The sequence below is a fragment of the Salmo salar genome, chromosome 11 (genome assembly GCF_965601325.2).
Source record: "Salmo salar chromosome 11, fSalSal1, whole genome shotgun sequence".
Lineage (NCBI taxonomy): Eukaryota > Metazoa > Chordata > Actinopteri > Salmoniformes > Salmonidae > Salmo > Salmo salar.
This window is the reverse complement of record NC_138301.1, coordinates 103,038,940-103,060,628: the sequence shown is the minus strand read 5'-3', so window position 1 is coordinate 103,060,628 and position 21,689 is coordinate 103,038,940. Positions and strand designations below refer to the sequence as shown.

At 42.7% G+C, this 21,689-nt stretch overlaps 1 protein-coding gene across 3 annotated transcripts; it reads left to right on the top strand.

Annotated features, from left to right (window-relative positions):
• The first annotated feature begins 2,247 nt into the window (after nt 1-2,247).
• Nucleotides 2,248-21,371, top strand: LOC106563179 (protein mono-ADP-ribosyltransferase PARP14). 3 transcript variants are annotated; one of them, XM_045690018.2, is made up of 17 exons: nt 2,248-2,383; nt 2,819-3,125; nt 8,699-8,726; nt 9,002-9,238; nt 9,402-9,629; nt 9,839-12,399; nt 12,644-12,880; nt 15,860-16,081; nt 16,233-16,377; nt 16,499-16,654; nt 16,925-16,987; nt 17,217-17,402; nt 17,976-18,179; nt 18,301-18,921; nt 19,619-19,764; nt 20,090-20,264; nt 20,437-21,371. In XM_045690018.2, the coding sequence occupies exons 2-17, from the start codon at nt 3,042-3,044 to the stop codon at nt 20,718-20,720; spliced, it is 5,577 nt and encodes a 1,858-aa protein (XP_045545974.2). In that variant the 5' UTR covers nt 2,248-2,383; nt 2,819-3,041; the 3' UTR covers nt 20,721-21,371. The 3 variants fall into 3 exon arrangements, with proteins under 3 accessions (XP_045545974.2, XP_082814329.1, XP_045545973.2); XM_045690017.2 differs by lacking the exons at nt 2,248-2,383; nt 2,819-3,125 and adding exons at nt 3,147-3,881; nt 4,032-4,147; XM_082958203.1 differs by lacking the exon at nt 2,248-2,383 and having other exon boundaries at nt 2,687-3,125.
• The last annotated feature ends 318 nt before the right edge of the window (nt 21,372-21,689 follow it).

The window sequence follows — 21,689 nt, the reverse complement described above, 5'->3', positions numbered from 1 at the left end:
GGTGCTTCAAGGCCTCTGGATTTGGGAGAGGTAGCCTGTGAGACTCCTGCCAAGTGTTGGGCTCAAAGGCTTCGACACTTTTCACTTCACACCTCAGTGCTAATTGAAGTTGTATCTGGTCTGTCCAAAATTAGGTTGTAGGTTTGGAGTGAATGTTATGTTGTAGATGTTGTGTTATGTTGTGTCCCTGCCAAAAAATCCAACTTTATCAACTCTAAATCTATCTTTTTTTCTAAACATGCAGAAAAATGCAGGAGCTCATCTGCTCATGACCTCTCTCTCTCTGACCATCATTGTGCTAATGGAAAAATTTCATATTCATAAATGTAAATTCACTAATAAAAAAAACACTCTTCCGTGTTTTCTATAAGGAATTTGAGCAGTACATTAAGACCATTCTACATTATTCTAATAAGAAAGCTGTTAAAACAATCAATGTGTGCATATTTTAAGGTCTTTGTGTAATCTGTAATTTGTTGTACCCCCTGTTATCATTGTCTGTTTGTATACTTCCTGTATGTATACTGTTTTTTCCTGCAATAAAAAAAAGACAAAAAAAATGCTACAAAAATGGGAATAAAAGGAAAGAGGAAGGAGTTCCCTACTAGGAAACCCGAGTTGAATGTCTCATGCGTTTCAACCTGTCCCCAAGTTAATATAGGTGGTTCAGAGTTCGTTTTGATATTTCAACCTGCGTGTCCTGATTGCTTCTGATGTGGATGGACAAAATCAATAGCGCACAAGGACGCACGTGCGTGCCTGGTCTAGTCAGCATGTGAGCAGCAGCTACTTAGTGTGCGTAAAATAACACGTGGACAGAACGTGATCCGGATCCTAGCATTGAGAAAGAGGTTTCCGGAGGGGCGGGGTGAAAACTCTGTATTTGCAGCCACGGCATTGAAACAAAGACAGCAGTATAACGTACTGATCTATCCTTACATTAAAGACAGACATTGATGGCATATCGTCATTTCCAAACTCTTCGGCTCAAACATTAACAACAGTAATGAGAGCAGCATTAATAGTCCCAACCGATTACAGTACATCTCGCTCTCTCTCCCTCCCCTCTCACCATCACTTGAACAATTCTGAAAAGTTCTGAGACAGCCAGAAAGAGTGAGAGTACCATCTGGTGTGCATAGAGAGTACTTCTACTATGTCATGTAATAAGTGATACTATCCAGCAGATGGAATTCCCTAGACATGGTTGTATTTGGGGTTCCTTACAGGAGTAGAATGAGTTAAGGCAGGGCAGAAGTGTCACGGTTGTCGTAGGAAGGAGCGGACCAAAGTGCAGCGTGATTATCATTACACATTTTTATTGAACTGTGAAACTATGCAATACATATAAATAAACTGAATAACAAAACGGGACGCAGAGGTGAAACATACACTAACTCAAAGACAATCTCCCACAAACCAGGTGGGAAAAACACCTACTTAAGTATGATCTCCAATTAGAGACAACGAGGACCAGCTGCCTCTAATTGGAGATCATCCCAAACAAAGCCCAACATAGAAATACAAAACTAGAACATAACAACATAGAAAAACTAAATTAGAAAACCCCCCTGTCACACCCTGACCTACTCTACCATAGAAAATAACAGCTTTCTATGGTCAGGACGTGACAAGAAGGGCGACGAAGGGGTTAATTTGGTCGCGGGACGGGGGTTTGGGGGTAGAGAATGGGTAAGGGTCTCTTCGCTCTGGTGAGTGCACATGCACATGTTTGCCTCAGTCTGCACGCACAGAAGGGGAATCTCAATTATTTAGATAGGTAGAGAAAACGAGGGGTGTTGTTATAATGGGAATAAAGGAGGATGAAAACGAAAACCAGTCAACGGAGGAAAAAAATCAAGCTGTTCATGAAACGTAATCTCAAGATGATGGACAAACAGGTGGATCTTCTTTTCTTTCTTTTTTTAAGGTCTCACCATTTCGGTGGCCCTGTCCGATCATAGCTATGCGAACTCATTACAAAATGAAAGTTGCCTTGTTACAACAGGGTAGGGAACTGAAGAACACCTCGTTCTCTATTAATCAACAATTTCCCCATGAAATAGTGGAGGGACGACGTGCCCTGTACCCCACTTTCAAAAGGCTCCGAACAGAGAAGCAGAATGTTCGTCTAGTGGTCGAGAAATTGTATGTAAACAACCCAATGTTCATGGGGTTGAAGATAACAACGTGGCTGTGAGTGATAGCAACCTCCTGCTGAAGTAGTCCACGATACAACTTTTCACTGCATTACACAGTACAACTACGGATTCATTTGTATTTTACCACTTTTTTTAGCATGATGGACTCCTTTTATTGTATTTTTCTCTCTTTTTTTTATTCCTGCAGTATGGAACCGTGGACTATGTGGACTTAAAATAAGGTTGGTAATGCAAAATGGGTATGATGAACTTATCCTTTTTTATTTAGCCAATATGGAAATTTGTGCTATATGGACTTAAATTCAGGTTTAGATGTAGGGGAAAGCAAAGATGGGTAAGGCTGACATTTTTTATTATATATTTATTTATTTTGAAGATTGCACAGTAGTACATTAGAAATACCAAGGTTGTTTTTTTTGTTTGATATGTTATGGCCTTATTGTAGAAGTTGGGTATATTATGACTTTATTAAGCAATAAGGCCCGAGGTGGTGTCAGCCAATCAGCATTCAGGGCTCGAACCAACCAATTTATAAAAGCGGCGGAGGAGATGGCTGCCGTTTTACGGTCTCCTAACCAATTGTGTGTGTTTTTTCGCATTATTTGTAACTTATTTTGTACATAATGTTTCTGCCACCATCTCTTATGACCGAAAAGAGCTTCTAGATATCAGGACTGCGATTACTCAACTCGTACTGGACAAAGATTTCTTTCTTCAATGAGTCGGATGCAAAGGATTTACTTCAGACACCCAACAAGGCCCAAATCCATGTGATTCGCATGAGAAAGAAACAGCGATATCAGGGACGTTTGTTTTATCATTGGATAACAAAAATGATCACGAATATCATACCAACGGGACATTAAACTGCATTATCTTATGTTTCACAGAGTAGTGGCTGGACGACAACATACAACTGGGGGGGGTTTATGCTGCATCTGCAATATAGAACAGTCGCCTCAGGTAAGACAAGGGGTGGCGGTCTGTGTATATTTGTAAACAACAGCTGGTGTACAAAATATAATAGTAAGTAAGTCTCAAGGTTTTTCTCGCCTGAGGTAGAGTTCAGTATCTCATGATAAGCTGTAGACCACACAATTTACCAAAGAGAGTTGTCGTCTATATTTTTCGTAGCTGTCTATTTACCACCGCAAACTGATGCTGGCACTAAGTCTGCACTCAATGAGCTGTATAAGGCCATAAGCAAACAGGGAAACGCTCATCCAGAGGCAGTGCTCCTAGTGTCCGGGGACTTTAAGACATTGTGAAGCCATTTCGCCATTTTTTTTAAAGCAAAACGTTCGATAGTTAAACAATCTACTTAAAGTATAGGCCAATAGGTTTATATGCCCCAATACTGTTTTTAGAATCTTAGCCGGCCTACTCATATAAGGCGTGGTTATAGGATCAGTAGGTCCATTGTACACACGATTTCCTCCTCAACCGAGCCTGAAACGAAAGTGAAACAGTGGATGCAGTGAAATAGGACGACGCGTTTCATACCCAAACAGTATTCGCATGAGAGGGGAGAAACGATGGATGAATATCCTTATCCCATCACTGTAGACGTCAGTTGGACAAAGTCTGTCTCTAAAGGGATACAGAACAAACTTCAGATTTATTTTCAAAGTAAAAAGAAGTCGAGTGGAGGGGACTGCTTGGTGCTCTACGAGGATCAACGTTCCACTAGAGCAACTGTTTATTTCAAATCTGAGGATGGTAAGCAGATCACCACGGATGAAGATTTGTATCGTATAGTTGTCATTTTCATATCATAATAGTGAAATAATGTTAACCATAAAAATGTAAATATGGACAAGTGACTTCCAGTAAAGTGACGTGTACATGATGTCGCATTTGTCTCCACAGTCAGGGAAAGGGTTCTATCGAGGGATAACCACGAAATAACTGTAGACAATGAAACTGTGAAGTTGCGCTTGTCATCATCATCGGGGGAAAATCTGAAAGAGGCTTGCTCTCCGTCGGTGAGTAGTCTATATGAATAGCTGCAAGTGTTGGATTGTTGACTTTCTGTGAAATCAAATGTACGAACGTCTGCTATCAACGGTGTTGAGGCCTTCCCATTCCAGCTACAGTTGTCCGGATTCGACCTAGCTTGTTCTGTCATGCGCCACTTTTACTGCAGCCAATCAGAGATAAATGCGCGTATTCGTTGCCGTGCGCAGATTTGTCATGTATTTGTCTCATACAGTTTGTCTAAAGATAAGTAAGGATTGTTGTAACAGACTGCTATCTTTAGTTGTAAGCAGTGATTGTGGGGAAGTAACGTTTCCACATGAATGTCAACTAACATCATATTTAGGCCTACATGTCCTCAGTGGTGTTATAATGCTATTTTTTAGGTGCTGGAGCCAAACATTTTTAAATGATGTCGTCATTTCTCAATCAACGTTTCTACCGACAGATGTAGCCTATTGGATATCATTATAGAATTTGGATAAAATTCATCCTACTCTAAAATAATACCTAAAAGAATAATACCTAAAATAATACATTTCACTGCACCTATCCGGTGTATGTGACAGTAAAAACATCACTGTCAATAGTGAAGTCTAATTCTTCATGATCTATTGGTGAAATGTCCAAACTCCATCTGCCAACCATTTGATCTCAATCAGTTTAATTGGAATATGCACTTAGATTTTCATGAATTACTGTTTTTTGAGTGAATTAGAACATTTACATTGTAGTCCAGCAACTTAAAGGAGCAATTAGGGTTAAGTGCCTTGCTCAAGGGCACATCAGCAGATCTTTTCACCTAGTCGGTTCTGTGATTCAAACCAGCAACCTTTCAGTTACTGGTCCAACGATCTTAACCGCTAGGCTATCTGCCGATGGTGTTACAAACTATTAACCTTTCTTGTATTTTGTTTCAATCGAAGCATAGGCTATCCTACTTAGTGGCACAAGCTGTTGAGTTTTGACCGCATTAGAACAAAAAAATGTGATGCTTCAGTGAGCATCCTAAAACCTCATAAGATATGACCGAGGTGTTTTTTGTGTAACAGTAATTTAGGCCTACTACTGTGCTATATGCTATTATATTTGGTTCTGTTATGTAAAATAGAAATGATTCATTAGGCCTGTGTGATCTTTCAAGACAGGTTACAACTGCAGTTCTTAATTTGAGTCAGATCCTTCCATTCCGGAACCTATTTGGCTGAATCCGGTACCTTTGGTGGCATGAGAATAGTTTTTCACTTTTAGCAATGTAAAAATGTGAATAAAAGCAATTTACATTTTATTTGAGTTGCCTCTTTGTTAATTGGACTTTCCAAAAGTTTACTAAGGGTTGGTAACAGGCTGATTTGGTTGGCTGTTTGAGCCAGTAAAGGGTGCTTTGCTATTATTGGGTAGCGGAATGACTTGTGCTTCCCTCCAAGCCTGAGGACACACACTTTCATGTAGGCTTAGATTGAAGAGATGGCAAATAGTAGTGGCAATATCATCCTCGATCATCCTCAGTAATTTTCCATCCAAGTCATCAGACCAGGGTGGCTTGTCTTTGTTGATAAACAACAGTTTGTTCACCTTTTCCACACTCACTTTACAGAATTCATATCCTGGGATGAGTCGGTGAAACTGGAAAGCATTTTAGGACAATAATTTCTTCCTCATATTGTAGCCTACAATATGTGTCCCCACACACCTAGCCTAGGCTGTATCACAGGCTGTATTTTAATTTAATTTGACCTTTAGTTAACTAGGCAATTCGGTTAAGAACATATACTTATTTTCAATGACGGCCTTGGAACAGTGGGATAACTGCCTTGTTCAGGGGCAGAACGACAAATTTTTACCTTGTCAGCTCGGTGATTCGGTCTTGCAACCTTTCAGTTACTAGTCCAACGCTCTAACCACTAGGCTACCTGCCGTATCACAACCAGCCGTGATTGGGAGTGGTGCATAGGGCGGTGCACAATTGGCACAGCGTCGTCCTGGTTTGGCCGGTGTAGGCCGTCGTTGTAAATAAGAGTTTGTTCTTAACTTGCCTAGCTAAATAAAGGTTAAATTAAAAATAGGGTATTGCTGGATTCAAGACAAGGTCGTTTTTATTTATCTAAGATTCTCAGTGTGTTGGTGTCAAAGTAACCTGTCTGTTAGATCATTCCTGCGGTATTAGGTATGAAAAAATATTCGGCCAGTCTCCAATCATGTAAAATGACATAGAATTGCATGAAATGCATTTATAAAATGCCACATTTTTCCTAGAACCTATGCTACTAAAAATGTTCCCCATGTGTGCCACTTCTGTAAGTACCTCTACTCTACTGTGCTATGCCACTATGCAAATGTGATGATATGAATGCAATGCTTTATTATAAAGGTTATTTTCTCATGCGTTCTGGTACCTCAAAGCTCCCCAGGTCACCACCCTCTCTTGCTCAATTTTTGTTTCGGCACCTCCTGATTTACAAATTAAGCACTGCAGGCTACACTAGGATGGGGCAAGTTCATAGTGTGATGTTCATAGTGTGTTGTACATGAGCCTCAAGTCAAAAACAAGTGTTTTGAGGACAGCTGTTTTAGCAACCATCATAGAGTTTTCTGTATGTGTCTGTTCTTGTTACGTCAGATTTGGCCCACTCACTGAACGCATAGCGTGTTAGAAAAGGAAAGAGCTCGGCACCCAGCACATTCCCAATACTCGCCCTACTTTTTCCAATTGTTGCTGCAGTTTGGCAGTGCACTCAGCAAGTTGGTTACCTCTAGGCTGCTATACATATTTATTTGGTTTGTCAGTCTGTCGTTTTCCATTGAATTTTGGTGGTAATTAAATATAATTTATCCAAATTAATTTTCCAGATTTTTCTTTTACCAGCTCAATGTATTCCCAAATTTAAAAAAGTGATGGCGCTGAATTTCTGGTGATTTTATGGTCTTTTTTGACCAAAAATGTAAATTCAAGCAAGCAGCTGACCAAATTACAGTGCATTCGGAAAGTATTCAGACCTTTTTCCACATTACGTTACAGCCTTATTCTAATAATTTTTTTCCCTCTTCAATCTACACACAATACTCCATAATGACAAAGCGAAAAAAGGTTTTTAGAAATGTTTGCAAATGTATAAAAAAATATTCAAACCCTTTACTATGAGACTCGAAATTGACCTCAGGTGCATCCTGTTTCCATTGATCATCCTTGAGATGTTTTCTACAACTTGATTGGAGTTCACCTGTGGTAAGTTCAATTGATTTGACATGATTTGGAAAGGCACACACCTGTCTATATAAGGTCCCACCGTTTACAGTGCAGAGCAAAAACCAAGCCATAAGGTTGAAGGAATTGTCCGTAGAGCTCAGAGACAGGATTGTGTCGAGGTACAGCTCTCGGGAATGATACCAACACATTTCTGCAGCATTGAAAGTCCCCAAGAACACAGTGGCCTCCTTCATTCTTAAATGAAAAAAGTTTGGAACCACCAAGATTCTTCCTCGAGCTGGCCACCTGCCAAACAGAGTAATCGGGGGGGTAGGGCAACCTTATCTGCAACACTCCACCAACCAAGCCTTTATGGTAGAGTGGCCAGACGGAAGCCACTCCTCAGTAAAAGGCACATGACAGCCTGCTTGGAATTTGCCAAAAGGCACCTAAAGGACTCCCACACCATGACAAACAAGATTATCTGGTCTGATGAAACCAAAATTTAACTTTTTGGCGTGAATGCCAAATATCACATCTGGAGGAAACCTGGAACCATCCCTACGTTGAAGCACGGTGGTGGATGGATGAATGGAGCAAAGTACAGAGAGATCCTTGATGAAAACCTGCTCCAGAGCGCTCAGGACCTCAGACTGGGGCTAAGGTTCACCTTCCAACAGGACAACGACCCTTAACACAAAGCCAAGACAACGCAGGAATGGCTTCGGGACAAGTCTTTGAATGTCCTTGAGTTGCCCAGCCAGAGCCTAGACTTGAACTCGATCTAACATCTCTGGAAAGACCTGAAAATAGCTGTGCAGCGACAGTCCCCATCTAACCTGACAGAGCTTGAGAGGATCTGCAGAGAAGGTGTAGGTGTGCCAAGTTTGTAGCGTCATACCCAAGAAGACTCAAGGCTGTAATCACTGCCAAAGGTGCTTCAACAAAGTACTGAGTAAAGGGTCTGAATACTTATGTAAATGTGATATTTAAGTTTTTTATATTTTAATACATTTGCAAAACTTTCTAAAAACCTGTTTTTGCTTTGTCATTATGGGGTATTGTGTGTAGATTGATGAGGGGAAAAAATATTTAATCAATTTTAGAGTAAGGCTGTAACGTAACAAAATGTGGAAAAAGTCAAGAGGTCTGAATACTTTCCGAATGCTCTGTATGCAAGATTTTACTTCTGGTTTAACAGAGATTAACTGTGGGCTAAATTAGTGCTGTCTTGGCTCGACAGGCTAGCCAGGGCTTCAAACTGATGGATAATACATTCTTTGTATGGCTAATTTTAAAGAGCATACTTGTAAAGTTTCCCATTGGTTAACTATTTGACATATACATTTTGTTTGTTTTGCTTGTTTTCCAGCTTGGTGCTACAAGCAATGAATTGTCAGGTAACATCCTTTCCTTGCTTCTGTGGTGATTAGACAGAACAGATCAGACTTGTTGATGCATTCCCTTGACCTAATATTATTATATTGAATGTTTTGCCTAATACATTTCATAATAATCGCTATTGGCATATCATTAGACAGTGTTGCAAAATGCAGCCTTATCAGGCCATATCTCCTTGTAAATTTGTCGTAGGCAGAAATGTGCCAATGAAGTCAGAAATGTGAAAATATGAATGAGATTATTGGATATGAATATCTAGTGTGTTTAATCCCAGATGTGTCAAGTGAAGCACAGGAAGCTCCCAACTCTGAGAGTGGGCCTGGAGAGGAGGGTGGAGCTGAGGTTTTCCCTCAGAGTTCTGCTGTGGTGCTGGAGAGGGTTCCTGAGAGCATGCCGAGAGACTTGCTGTTGTTGCTGGTGGAGACCATCTCTGGCCTGGAGGAAGACAACTTCTCCCTGGAGGTCATCAGTGAGACAAACAGAGCTGTTGTGACCTTCAATAATCCCAAAGGTTGGTCACTATTTCAAATTATCTATTTTTTAAACGACAAAAAATAAACAATGAATTTAACTTCTGAAGTATTATAAAACAGATCTCTCCCTCACACGAAGGGATTATATTTTCAAAAACTGTTGTGCATGATATTAAGGATATGATTGCTGTCTGTCGTTAGATGTGGAGCGTTTCCTCACTGAGAGCAAGAGCAACAAGAGTTTCCAGAAGCAGGGTATGATTGGCCGGTTGCTAGAGAGGTGCCAGAGTGTGAGAGTGGAGAACCTGCCCTCCAACATACTTGAGGATATGCTGGAGCTCTACATTGAGAAGTGGGCTGGCCCAGCAAAGGACATCATTATGTTCCATGAGGAACAGGCAGCCATTGTCACCTTCCACGCAGCAGAAGGTAAAACCTGCTGTTTGAATGAGCTGTTTAATTAAATAAATGTTAATCAATTTGTTTATTTGGTCATCTATTACTCTATATTATAAGAAGAATTGAATGTAGCCTTGCTATTCTGTTGCTGCAGCAGTCTCTTGGCCTCTACAGCAATATTCTGTTTCGACCCCTCATTTCATGCTATGAAAGACAGTCCGTTATCTATGTCATTTCAGTTGTGGAAACCACTCTAAATAAACATCATGTAATTGGCAAAGTCCCAGTCAACGTGTATCCATACTACGAGTCCTTAGGGACTGCCTTGTATGGAAAGGAAAGGCCAATGTGGAAGATGCCTGACCCCTTCATAGAGTGTGTGCATTCTGCTGTATGGAAATTCCTCTCCATGAAGAAACAGTTGTCCCCGATCACTGACCAGATGAAGGCTCACTTCTGTCAAGTAAACATGGATACTCCTGAGGTTAAACTCAGTCCTCTGCCAACCCTGCTAAGGCAGAAAGGACTAACAAGCGAATATGTAGACGGATGGAAACAGAATACCTCAATTGTCTTCCGTGACATCATGACCCAATATGCTGTGTTTGAGTGTTTTGCAAGTGGCACAGCATGGAAGGCAGTGGAGAAAGAAGTCCGCTCGGTGGTGAAAGAGGATGCTGTCCTAGCTATGGATGCCTCCAAAGGGTCTCTGACAGTTGCAGGTCTGGCCGAAGACACGAAGCGACTCAGGGGGCTGGTGGAAGACCTCATGCAGAGGGCCATGAGTCGGATAGAGAGGCAGAGGGACGGCGTCTCGGAGGAGATGGACGTGTCCCCTGCCATGTTCTATATACTGCAGCAGGAAGGACTTCGGAAGCGTGCAGCAGACGAAGCCCCAGAGATGGGTTTTTCTTACAGAGACGACACCAAGAAGTTGGTTCTCTCAGGTCTTGTTGCAGAGGTGTACAAGGTGAAGAACTGGATCCTCGAGAGGGAGCTCAAGATGAATAAGAAGCAGCTGAAGCTGGACCCTTACCTCCTGGACTTCCTGCGGTCAGTGGACAGTATGGAGATGTCCCAGGACCTGTTCACGTCCCGGGGCATCAACGCTGTGTACAGAGTGGAGGGTGGAGAGGTACTTCTGACTGGCAGCTCAGACAGAGCCTTGGCTGATGCAGAGCAGAGGATGAAGACTGCCCTGTCCCTGCAGAGCCTTATGGTGGAGGACCAGGAGGTGCTGAGGAAGCCTGAGTGGAAGGATCTGAACAACCAGCTGGTGGATGCCTACAACTCCTTAAAGAAAAGAACGGTGGTAATAAAGCATCACCCAGAGAGCAGAGACAGAATCATTGTGTCTGGCTTCCTGGACCCGGTCAGAGAGGTCAGCAACAGTCTACGGGACTTTGTTGAAAACTACTCACGAGTCAAAGAGGCTGTCCGTGTCAAGTCCTGTGCCGTGGTTAAATTCATCCAGGAGAACAAATCCCAGGACTGGAAACATTTAGCCAAGCGTGATGAGGTGAATGTCCACTTTGACCCCAGAAGGCCCAAAATTGTCCTTTCTGGAGCCCGTCTCTATGTCAAGAAGGCCAAAGAGACCTTTCAGAAGATGGTAGCACCTTTATGCACTGATGAGCTCACCATCATGAAGCCTGGAGCAAGGAAGTACTTCCAAGAGAAGGGAAGAATGTTTGTTTCCATGGCAATGAAGGAGTACTGCTGTGTGGTGCTGCTGCAGGAAGACTACATGCTAGAGGAAGAAGAGGGCGATGATGAAGATGAGGAGGAAGGGTTTGGCCCGTTATCCTGCTGTGAGGTGAGGACAACCAATGGAATCCTGGTCTCTGTCAGTAAGGCTGACATCTGCAAGTTCAAAGTGGACGCAGTAGTCAACGCAGCCAATGAAGACCTGAAGCATATTGGAGGCCTGGCTTTAGCACTACTCAAGGCTGCTGGTCCACGGCTGCAGGAGCTCAGTGATCAACATGTCCGTAATAACCGCCGACTGCAGCCAGGAGACGCCATTGTGACAGATGCAGGCAATCTGCCCTGTAAGTATGTGGTCCATGCAGTTGGTCCACGGTTCACAGAATTTGACCAGAGAACAGCCATACAGCGTCTGAAACAAGCTGTGAATGAGAGCCTGAGGGAGGCTGCGAAGGTTAACTGCTCAACTGTTGCCGTCCCGGCCGTCAGCTCTGGGATATTCGGCTTTCCTCTGGACCTGTGCACTGAGACCATTGCTGTGGCAGTGCGTGACTACTGTGAGAACCTAAGGGGTCAGACCTCTCTGACTGAGATTCACTTGGTGGACAACAATGACAACACTGTGAGAGCCCTGGCCAGCGCTGTTCAGAAAACGTTCAATGACCTGCACCCGCAGGGTGCACATAGGGGAAGTGGACGACGGGGAAGAGGACAACATAGTTACGGACTTCAAGGACCTGCATATCAGGGAAAGTGGGGACATAGGCAATGGGAACATGGCGGTGGAGGTAGAGGGGGAGGAGGTGGAGGTAGAGAAGGTAGAGGAGGTGGAGGTAGAGGGGGAGGAGAAGGTAGAGGAGGTGGAGGTAGAGGGGGAGGAGAAGGTAGAGGAGGTGGAGGTAGAGCAAGACATGGAGATAGGGGAGGAGTTAGAGAAAGCGGAACTCATCATGAAAACCAAGAGGAGCAGAGGAGAGAGTATGGCCAAGAGAGGAAGTTTGAGGGGGCAGGCAGTGGGGAAATCCTACAGACCAATTACACACAAGGGGGTCTGAAGATCATTCTAAGGAAGGGAAATATCCAGGAGGAATATGTGAGTACATCTACTGTAGTTATCAGAGCACCACGTAAACCATTGTTGTATAATACATGTATTATAAGTAGTACATCAGATAACCCAGAGTATAAGATGTATAATTTGTTTACCTTTCATTCTACTCTTCTTTATCTGGAATGACAGCTGTCTTGTAGAAGTCATATTTTATGTTTGAATAGAAATACATAGCTGTTCCCTTCTCGCTTCATGAATGTTTGGTCATTTGTTTTGACACCTCTAGTCTGAGGGCATCGTCAACACCATCTCTGAGGATTTGGACCTGAGCAAAGGTGCTGTGTCCAATGCTATCCTAAAGGCAGCCGGTCCTGGGCTCCAATCAGCAGCCACAGATGAAGCTCGCTCCAACAGATTGGCCTATGGTGACGTTGTGGTCACCGACGGTTACAACCTGCGATGTCAGAGGGTGATCCATACTGTCTGCCCCCATTGGGACCAGGGAGCTGGCTCAGCAGAGAAGGTAAGCTATGAGTTATTGACAGTGTTTAATTTGTAAATCGGGAGGTCCCGTAACACGAGTAGTGAGTACACATAGTGAGTGAGAATGCTGTTCATTGACTACAGCTCAGCATTCAACACCATAGTGCCCACAAAGCTCATCATTAAGCTAAGGACCCTGGGACTAAACACCTCCCTCTGCAACTGGATCCAGGACTTCCTGACGGGCCACCCCCAGGTGGTAAGGGTAGGCAACAACACATCTGTTACGCTGATCCTCAATACTCAAACCCATTAGTGTTGTGTGCTTAGTCCCCTCCTGTACTCCATGTTCACCCACTGGGTGGCCAAGCACTACTCCAACACCATCATTAAGTTTGCTGACAACACAACAGTGGTAGGCCTAGTCCCTGACAATGATGAGACAGCCTATTGGGAGGAGGCAGGAGACCTGGCAGTGTGGTGCCAAGACAACAACCTCTCCCTCAATGTGAGCAAGACAAAGGAGCTGATCATGGATTATAGGAAAAGAAGGGCCGAATAGGCCCCCATTAACATTGACGGAGCTGAAAGTGGAGTGGGTCGAGAATTTGAAGTTCCTTGGTGTCCACATCACCAACAAACTATTATGGTCCAAACACACTAAGACAGTTGTGAAGAGGGCACAACAACACCTTTTCCCCCTCAGGAGACTGAAAAGATTTGGCAGATTCCATAAAGTTCTACAGCTGCACCATCGAGAGCGTCCTGACCGGTTGCATCAAAGCCTGGTATGGCAACTGCTCGGCCTCTGACCGCAAGGCACTACAGAGGGTAGTGCGTAGGGCCCAGTACATCACTGGGGCCAAGCTTCCTGCTATCCAGGACCTATAGACTAGGCGGTGTCAGAGGAAGGCCCAAAAAAGTGTCAAAGACTACAGTCACTACAAGTCAGACTGTTCTCTCTGCTACCACACGGCAAGCGGTTCTGGAGCGCCAAGTCTAGGACCAGAAGGCTCATTAACAGCTTCTACCCCCAAGCCCTAAGACTGCTGAACAATTAATGTTTTCACACTGCTGCTACTCGCGTTGTTTATTATCTACTCAGTCACTTTACAAATTACCTCGACTAACCTGTTTCCCTGCACATTGATTCAGTACCGGTACCCCCTGTATATAGCCTCGTTATTGTTATGTAATTTACTTGTGATACTTTTAGATTATTAGAATTTTTTTGTACCTTTTATTTAGTAGATATTTTCTTAACTCTATTTCTTAAACTGCATTGTTGGCTAAGGGCTTGTAAGTAAGCATTTTATGGTAAGGTCTACACCTGTTGTATTTGGCGCATGTGACAAATACAATTTCATTTGGGGGGGGCACTGAGGTGCCGGAGCACATTGAGAAAAAAAAGTGTCAAACACAACGTAGCAGTGCAGCAGACAGAGTAAACAGCCAAGTGGCCTACTGTCTATGTTGGTGAAACGGTCAGCACTCTCCAAGGTGCTGATTAATTCAAAGCATTTTAGACATTACTACAGTATGCCCACATACTCGAATATAGCTGCGGGGCTTACGCAAGTCCGGATTCCTTATAGCCTAATTTTCTAGACATCGATGTACAGCAACATTTTTAGACAACACTGCAGAACACCCGTCATATGCACACAAACTCAGCTGTGGGGCTTACAAGACCTCAATTTAATATCATTTTCAAGACATCAATGTAGCAGTAGAACAAGTATCACAATATCAGAATATAACTTCAAATAAAATAAATCTCTGTAGGCTACAGCAGAACACACATATGAGAATATATAGGCCTCCTGCCATTGTGATAATATGAAGCACATATTCAGATTACTTTCACAGTACAGAACAAGTTTGTAAAGGGAAAGAAATGTCCTACCTTAGTTTTCCAAACCTCCCACAATGACTCTCCCCATGTCAAGTCCATTTAACTCCTGAGAGTCAATTTCTTGCTCAAAGCAATGAGCGGGCCTGTGGCTGTGACCTTTAGCCTCCTTCTAAGGCTGTTCTGAAGACTCTGGCTGTCATGTCTATTTTTTCATTTTGAGTTAACTATAACCCTTAGCCATATTTTTACCTTGTCAGCTCGGGGATTCAATCCAGCAACCTTTCGATTACTGGCCCAGTGCTCTAACCACTAGGCTACCTGCTGTCCCATGTGTTTGCTTGTTCTTGAACTGCAAATTGCACCTGATCCGAGCACTTAGTCTGTGAATGGACTGCCCCCCTCCCCCCAGCTCTCCGTCTGCCTCTCCCTCGGAGTCTGACTCTCTAGTAGGCCTACTAGCTAGTGTAGGTGCCGGAGGTGATGCTGAACTGTTGGGATTAGCAGCGCTGCTAGTTTAGGCATTGCCATCAGGAACAGTCCTCCTGCACTGACAGTTCTCTGGCTTGTTATGGGTTCAATTCACCATCTTTCTCTAGATTTTTGGACTTGAAAAATGTCATCAAACTCGATTGCCTTTTCTTATCCATTTTTTTATTTGACTTTCCCGTGATTCAAATTCAGTAGGGAGACGACTAGCCTAGACTACATAATGTGATTACGTAGGGACCTCTTCACTAGCTGACCACCTCTACCAAGACCTGTGTCGAGATCAGTTACTTACCCCATCCTCCCTCCCCATAACCTTTATGTACAAATAAGAGAGCAGGTCTGGAATCAGTGTGGCAGGAAAGGATGAAGGATCCCCACGTTTTTACATGATGGCCTTTCTGTTGGGCAGAAGAAATAACGAGGAGGCAACTTGATTTAACGCTGATCGCTTTTATTAGAATGTATCCGGTGCGAACAGTGAAACAATTAATAAATTATGCAGTGAGAGGTACCGGATCCGTCCAAATAGGTGCCAGAACAAACGAGGTCAAATCTGAGCGGTGCAGGATCCAGCTCAAATGAAGCACTGGTTATTGAGAGTGGGAGTGCATAGAAAGGTTTTAGTAAAATGTTAGTAAAATGTTTCTAAAATTGTCCATGTGTTTGTGATTTAAGATATTGATAACGATGATCAAAGATTGCCTGAGTGAGGCAGAGAAGCATAGGCTGGCATCCCTGTCTTTCCCTGCCATTGGAACTGGGAACATGGGATTCCCTAAGGGCCTGGTGTCCAAGCTTCTTCTGCAGGAGGTCAAAGACTTCAGCCAGAGAAGAAACTCCACACACCTTAAAGAGGTGGCCATCGTGGTCCACCCCAGTGACACCCAAACTGTGGATGTAAGTTTGAAGATGGAAAATGGTTTAAAGGGAGATTCAGTGCTTATCACAAAGAGATAGTATTGTTGCATAACCTCACCTTTGTCAGTGTGTGTTGTGCTCTTAGATATGTTTGATAAATGCTCCACACTTTTATATCTCCTGTTTACAGTGCTTTGTCAGGGAATTCAAAGGTCAGACACAAGGGTATACTTGGCAGAGTTCACAAGGTTCCGGCCAATCACAACATTCCAAATCTTATGTTGGCCAATCACAACATCCCAAATCCTATGTTGGCCAATCACGGCTGCCCTCTGGTAAGCTTAATTCACAGCCTTCAAAGTATCCCCCAAAATATTCAACCATTGAGACCCTGCTGCCTCTAGAGCGTGTCTGTTTCCACAGAAACCTCTTGTCTAAACATGTTATTTTCATTAGGCGCAGGCTTCTTTGGACAGGTGACATCCCCTTCTCTGGGTGTGTACAGCATGCAGATGGGTCACATGACTTTTGAAGTGTCATCAGGAGACATCACCAAAGAGACCAGTGACGTCATTGTCAACTCCTCCAATAAGGACTTTAACCTCAAATCAGGTGACTTGTACCTCTGACAATAGCAAAGGTGTAGTAACCAATGTTTCATGTTTATGATGCTACTAAGACAAATGCTAAGGAACACCTTATAAGGATGTTTAACATGTACACAGCTGAAATGTTAGAAATCCAAATGAACAGTGTTTACAGCTACACAATCAGGAAGCAAGCTAAATCCCATACAACCCCACAGACGCACAACTTATTTAATGGTAAAATTGTTGACTTAGAATAAAGAGACATATTGTACTAATGTCTTTGTTTTTTCAGGTGTATCCAAATCCATTTTAGAAGGAGCTGGATTGAAGGTGGAGTTGGAGTGCTCAGAGATTGGTGTGTTTCCATGTCCTTGAGTCAACATATACTGTAGTCATGTTACTGGTCAAGGATACTGGTAGTCATGTTGGATATGAATGAGATGACATTTCAGTACTGTTTGATACTGTCTGGTAAAAGTCTAGTCAGTTTCCAGTCCATGGGTCCTACAACACTGGTGTGCATTGATTTTACATTTTAGGAATAGATTCTTGACATCTAAACCTTTCCTTTTATGCCTCTACAGTCAAATCCCCAAGCTTCCAACCATGCAGTATGATCGTGACATCAGCAGGATCTCTCCCATGCAAATACATCATGCACATTGTGGGACAGAATGACCCTGAGATCATTAAAGAGACTGTGTACAATGTTCTCAAGAAGTGTGAGGAGCAAAAGTTCACCTCGGTGTCCTTCCCAGCGCTTGGAACAGGTACTCTGCTGTAATGGTCTTTATTGGACTACACTGTCTTGTGTAGTTGCATGTTTTTATTGTACTTGTTGCCTGTTCTGTTGTGTTCTTTGTTTCTATTGTGAGGTTGTAAAGTGGCCATATGCTTTGCTTCCATGGGCTCTGAAAGGGACTACCTGCTACTCATAATGACTACCTGCTACTCATAATGACTACCCGCTACTCATAATGACTACCCGCTACTCATAATGACTACCCGCTACTCATAATGACTACCCGCTACTCATAATGACTACCTGCTTCTTTTCTTAGCCTAATTTTCAAATACTCTTGTTCTTTGTCTTTTTCCCCAAATATACTATGGCTCTTTTACTTGTTCCTTTCATATTTTCCTGGTCTCCTTCTCTTTCATATTTTCCTGGTCTCCTTCTCTTTCATATTTTCCTTGTCTCCTTCCCTTGCTTCCATATTTTTCTTGTGATTAGTCACTCTCAGGGACAGATTTGCTTCCATCATGTCATTGTCTATCTGTACTTTCTGTTTGCCTCCATAGCCATGTCATTGTCTGTCTGCCTCCATCTGTCTGTCTGTCAGGCCAGGGTGGAGCGAGTCCCTCTGCTGTTGCGGACGCCATGATTGACGCAGTGGTGGAGTTTGTGAAGAAGAAAAAGGGACAGTTAGTGAGAAGTGTTAAGATCCTGATATTCCAGACTGCCATGGTGACTGAGTTCCACAAGAGCATGAAGAGGAGAGTGGGAGAGGAAGTGGAGGAAAAGAGCATTTTTACCAGGATAAAAGGTCAGTGAGAATGGAAGTGTGTGAGGTAGAAGACAATATGAGCTTAATGTGTACTAATACAATATAGTTATTATAATCATAAGTGACATTTATGTTGTGTGTGTGTGCTCTTTCTTCATAGATACAATGACAACCTACTTTATGGGACCCAGTGATGAGCGCTCTGCCCGTGAGAACTTTGTCATGGAGGGAGAGGAGTTTGCCCCGACCGTGTTCCAGCTGTGTGCAGAGAGCCCCCAGGCTGTGAGCCATGCCCGAGACTGGGTTAAAAACCTCATAGTGAAGGAGCAAACTGAGAAAACCATCAAGAACATGTACATCAGCCAGCTGAGCCAGGGGGATGTGGAGAAGTTGCAGGCCATGCAGAGGGAGCTGACGGTCAGGATATGCCTGGAGAAGAAGGGCCCTGACTCCCTGATCCGCCTGGCGGGCCTGAGCCGCGATGTGCTTACAGCAGACGGCCTCATCAGGGACATGGTCCTGGACAAGGAGAGGGCAGAGTACCGCAGACAGGCAGCTTTCCTGGTGAGCAGCCTGGTGGAGTGGCAGTACCAAGACTACAGTGGGACAATGGTGTCTTTTGACATGTTCACCAACTACAACCTGGAGGAGGCTGTGAGAGACAACAGCAAAGTGACAATCAAGATCAACAATGAGGATTATGAGGCAAATGTAGCCCACAAGAGAGCTGCCAAGATTGGGGGCAAAAGAGAAATTGAGTTACTGAGAAAAGACCTGAAAGGTGGGTCCATCCATAATAAATCCTCATCTGTCTAGACTGCATTAAAATTAAATTATGTAGAACGGTGATATTAAATAAAAAAGAATGTGTTATTTTTGTCATTTTGTGGTTGCGTACAGTGCATCAGGGGTCTCCAACCTTTTCTAGAACAAGAGCTAATTTAAATATAGCTTTAAAATAGGCACATTCTTCTCGTATCCTCTACCCTGCAACTCGTCCCCGGGTTCTTGGTGTACAAGAGATGTTTTCTGTCAATATGCCTTGTAAAATAATGGTCAATAAGCAGTATTTGGCATGACAGGACCCATAAGATTCTCCATAAAATTCTCTTGTATTTTCCATAATTCAGTTTTCTCTTATTTTTTTACTCTCAATATTACAATGATTCATAGAGAAACAACGAAAAGTGATGTTCTGAGTGCAGGTCAATGCTTAACTCACATCAGAAGACAATTTTTAGTGTAAAAAAAATAGATGTTTGAGTGTAATTCACCTTTATTTGTGTATCTAGCAAGAGAGGAATGTGTCGTTCTAGTGATGTTTTTCTGCGGTTAGGCCTACTGCTGCAGCACATGTCATGGAACTGAGTATATCATCAATATGCATGTAAAGTTGTGAATGAGTCTTTTTAATGACAATAGTTATTGCGGAATTAATTGACACCTAAATGCCAAACTCTCTTCTGTGTTTTGTCCAGACGATACATCTGTGTCTCTACCTGCACACTGGGATGACATGAAGGGTTCCCTCTTAATGCTGGTCCCACTAACTCCAGGATCCACGGAATACAACTACGTGGAGAAGGAATTTCGGAAGACTTTGCTCAACAACACCATCCTTACAGTATGTTTGTAAAAATGTATACCTGAATTTCATTTGCATTCCACAATAGACTGATTTTCTATGTTGACGTTATATGAAAGCCTCACATTTTGCGACATTGATGTTAGAAATCCCTCAACTATCATTTAAATATTCTTTTTTACATTAAAGGCAACAAAGCTTTGTGGATTATTTTTTTTCAAGAATGGAACTGTAATTCCTGGAACCAGTGAAATGTGTAATTCCTATTCCTTTGTTGTTCGATAAATATTTAGCTAGGTGGGCTTGCACTTCAGTAATAAATAAATCACTGTCGATTTATACGTGTTTTGTTTGCTATTTGAAGATTGAACGAGTCCAGAACGATTCACTGTGGAAGAGCTACCAGATAAGAAAGAACCACCTGGAGGAGAAGAACAAGCACACAAACAACGAGAAACTGCTGTTCCATGGCACCAGTTCCGAATCCATCACCCAGATCAACAACCATGGCTTCAATCGCAGCTACGCTGGATCACATGGTATGAGAATGGTCTCATTGAAACATGTCTAATTACCAATATTCTTTACTGTTATATTGAGACCTCTTCCTAAGGGAGGAAGAGCTTGATGAAGAGACATAAATCAATCTGAACTAAGTATCATTGTTATACATTTTTTTTAAACTCTTTGTACAATATGTTCTTCGTCCAGGTGCGGCTATTGGCAATGGAACATACTTTGCTGTGGACTCCAGTTATTCAGCAAGAGGCTATTCTAAAGCTGATGCACAAGGGAACAAGCGCATGTACCTGGCCAGGGTTCTTGTTGGAGACTTCACTCGGGGACAAGCAGGCTTGATCGTTCCTCCTGCCAAAGCTTCAGGGAAGGATGCCGATTTGTACGACAGCGTCACAGACAACACCTCCAAACCAACCATGTTTGTGATCTTCAATGATGTGCAGGCTTATCCAGAGTTTCTCATCAAATTCCAGTAGATCATATTTAACTGTACCTTCATTAGTATATCAATACTTCACAACAAATTCCATATGTCTGTGTGAAGGGTTTTAATGGTATGTGGGCTAGTTTTTATAGCCATGTCTGAGGTTAGACATCCTTAGAAAACTACTCTTTATAGACATAAATGATATTGCTTAGGCCCTGGGCCCGGTTGCATAAAATATCTTAAATTAATTTTCACCTTATTTTCCCTTACATTTTCCTTAAGTTTAAGTCAGTTGCACAAACATTTTAAGGTGAATTTCCCCCATAAATTAAGTGGAAAAGTTAAGGGTGCCCATGAGGTCCCTTAATAAGTGCTTAATTCAGTATGGATATCAATGTAAACAGCATTTGCGGAGGTGGATGTTGCTTTCCTCTGCCCTGGTTTCAAAAGGAAAACCACCACCAGCTAGGTAGCTAGCTAGCTAGCTAAACAATAGAAGCTGCACATTCCATGGCGACACCGCTAGCTGGCTAGCTAGCTACCAACTCTGTGTTAGCTTGACGTGATAGAAACAAGTTGAGAAAAAAGATACTAAAAGAAACATGTTTTGTTATCTTCTGAATCAATTTGTTTCTCCAGTCTTGCATGTAGAAGTTCAATTTTGTGATCTCCCAAAATAAATGCAATCTCTTTGACAAGGTATTCTGTTAAGGCGTTTCCATGGTAACCAGAGACTCTTTCTGCATGCATGCCTTCAAACTACCATAAAACCCTTACATTTTGCCCTTACCTAAGGAAATGTTTGAGGGGCTCTGTGCAACACCCTTAAGTCCCTTCGGTAAGGGAAAGTTATTCCGTAAGGTAAACCCTTAATGCCTAGAGTCGATGTCCGTGCCCCCGCGGTGTCTAATTAACATTTTTTTTAAATCCCCATAAAAGTCTCTCAGTTTAAACAAGAGATACAGAATCTGCTTTTTCACCGCATGTGCCGATGTCGCACTTCCGCACCTAAGTGAAA

What these genes read in the sequence shown, in the direction of transcription:
- LOC106563179 (XM_045690017.2), top strand. Translation starts at nt 3,698, where the DNA reads ATGGATGAATATCCTTATCCCATCACTGTAGACGTCAGTTGGACAAAG. An exon ending in GACCTTCAATAATCCCAAAG is followed by an intron (nt 9,239 to 9,401) that starts GTTGGTCACTAT and finishes GTCTGTCGTTAG; the next exon opens with ATGTGGAGCGTTTCCTCACT. An exon ending in GTTGGAGTGCTCAGAGATTG is followed by an intron (nt 16,988 to 17,216) that starts GTGTGTTTCCAT and finishes ATGCCTCTACAG; the next exon opens with TCAAATCCCCAAGCTTCCAA.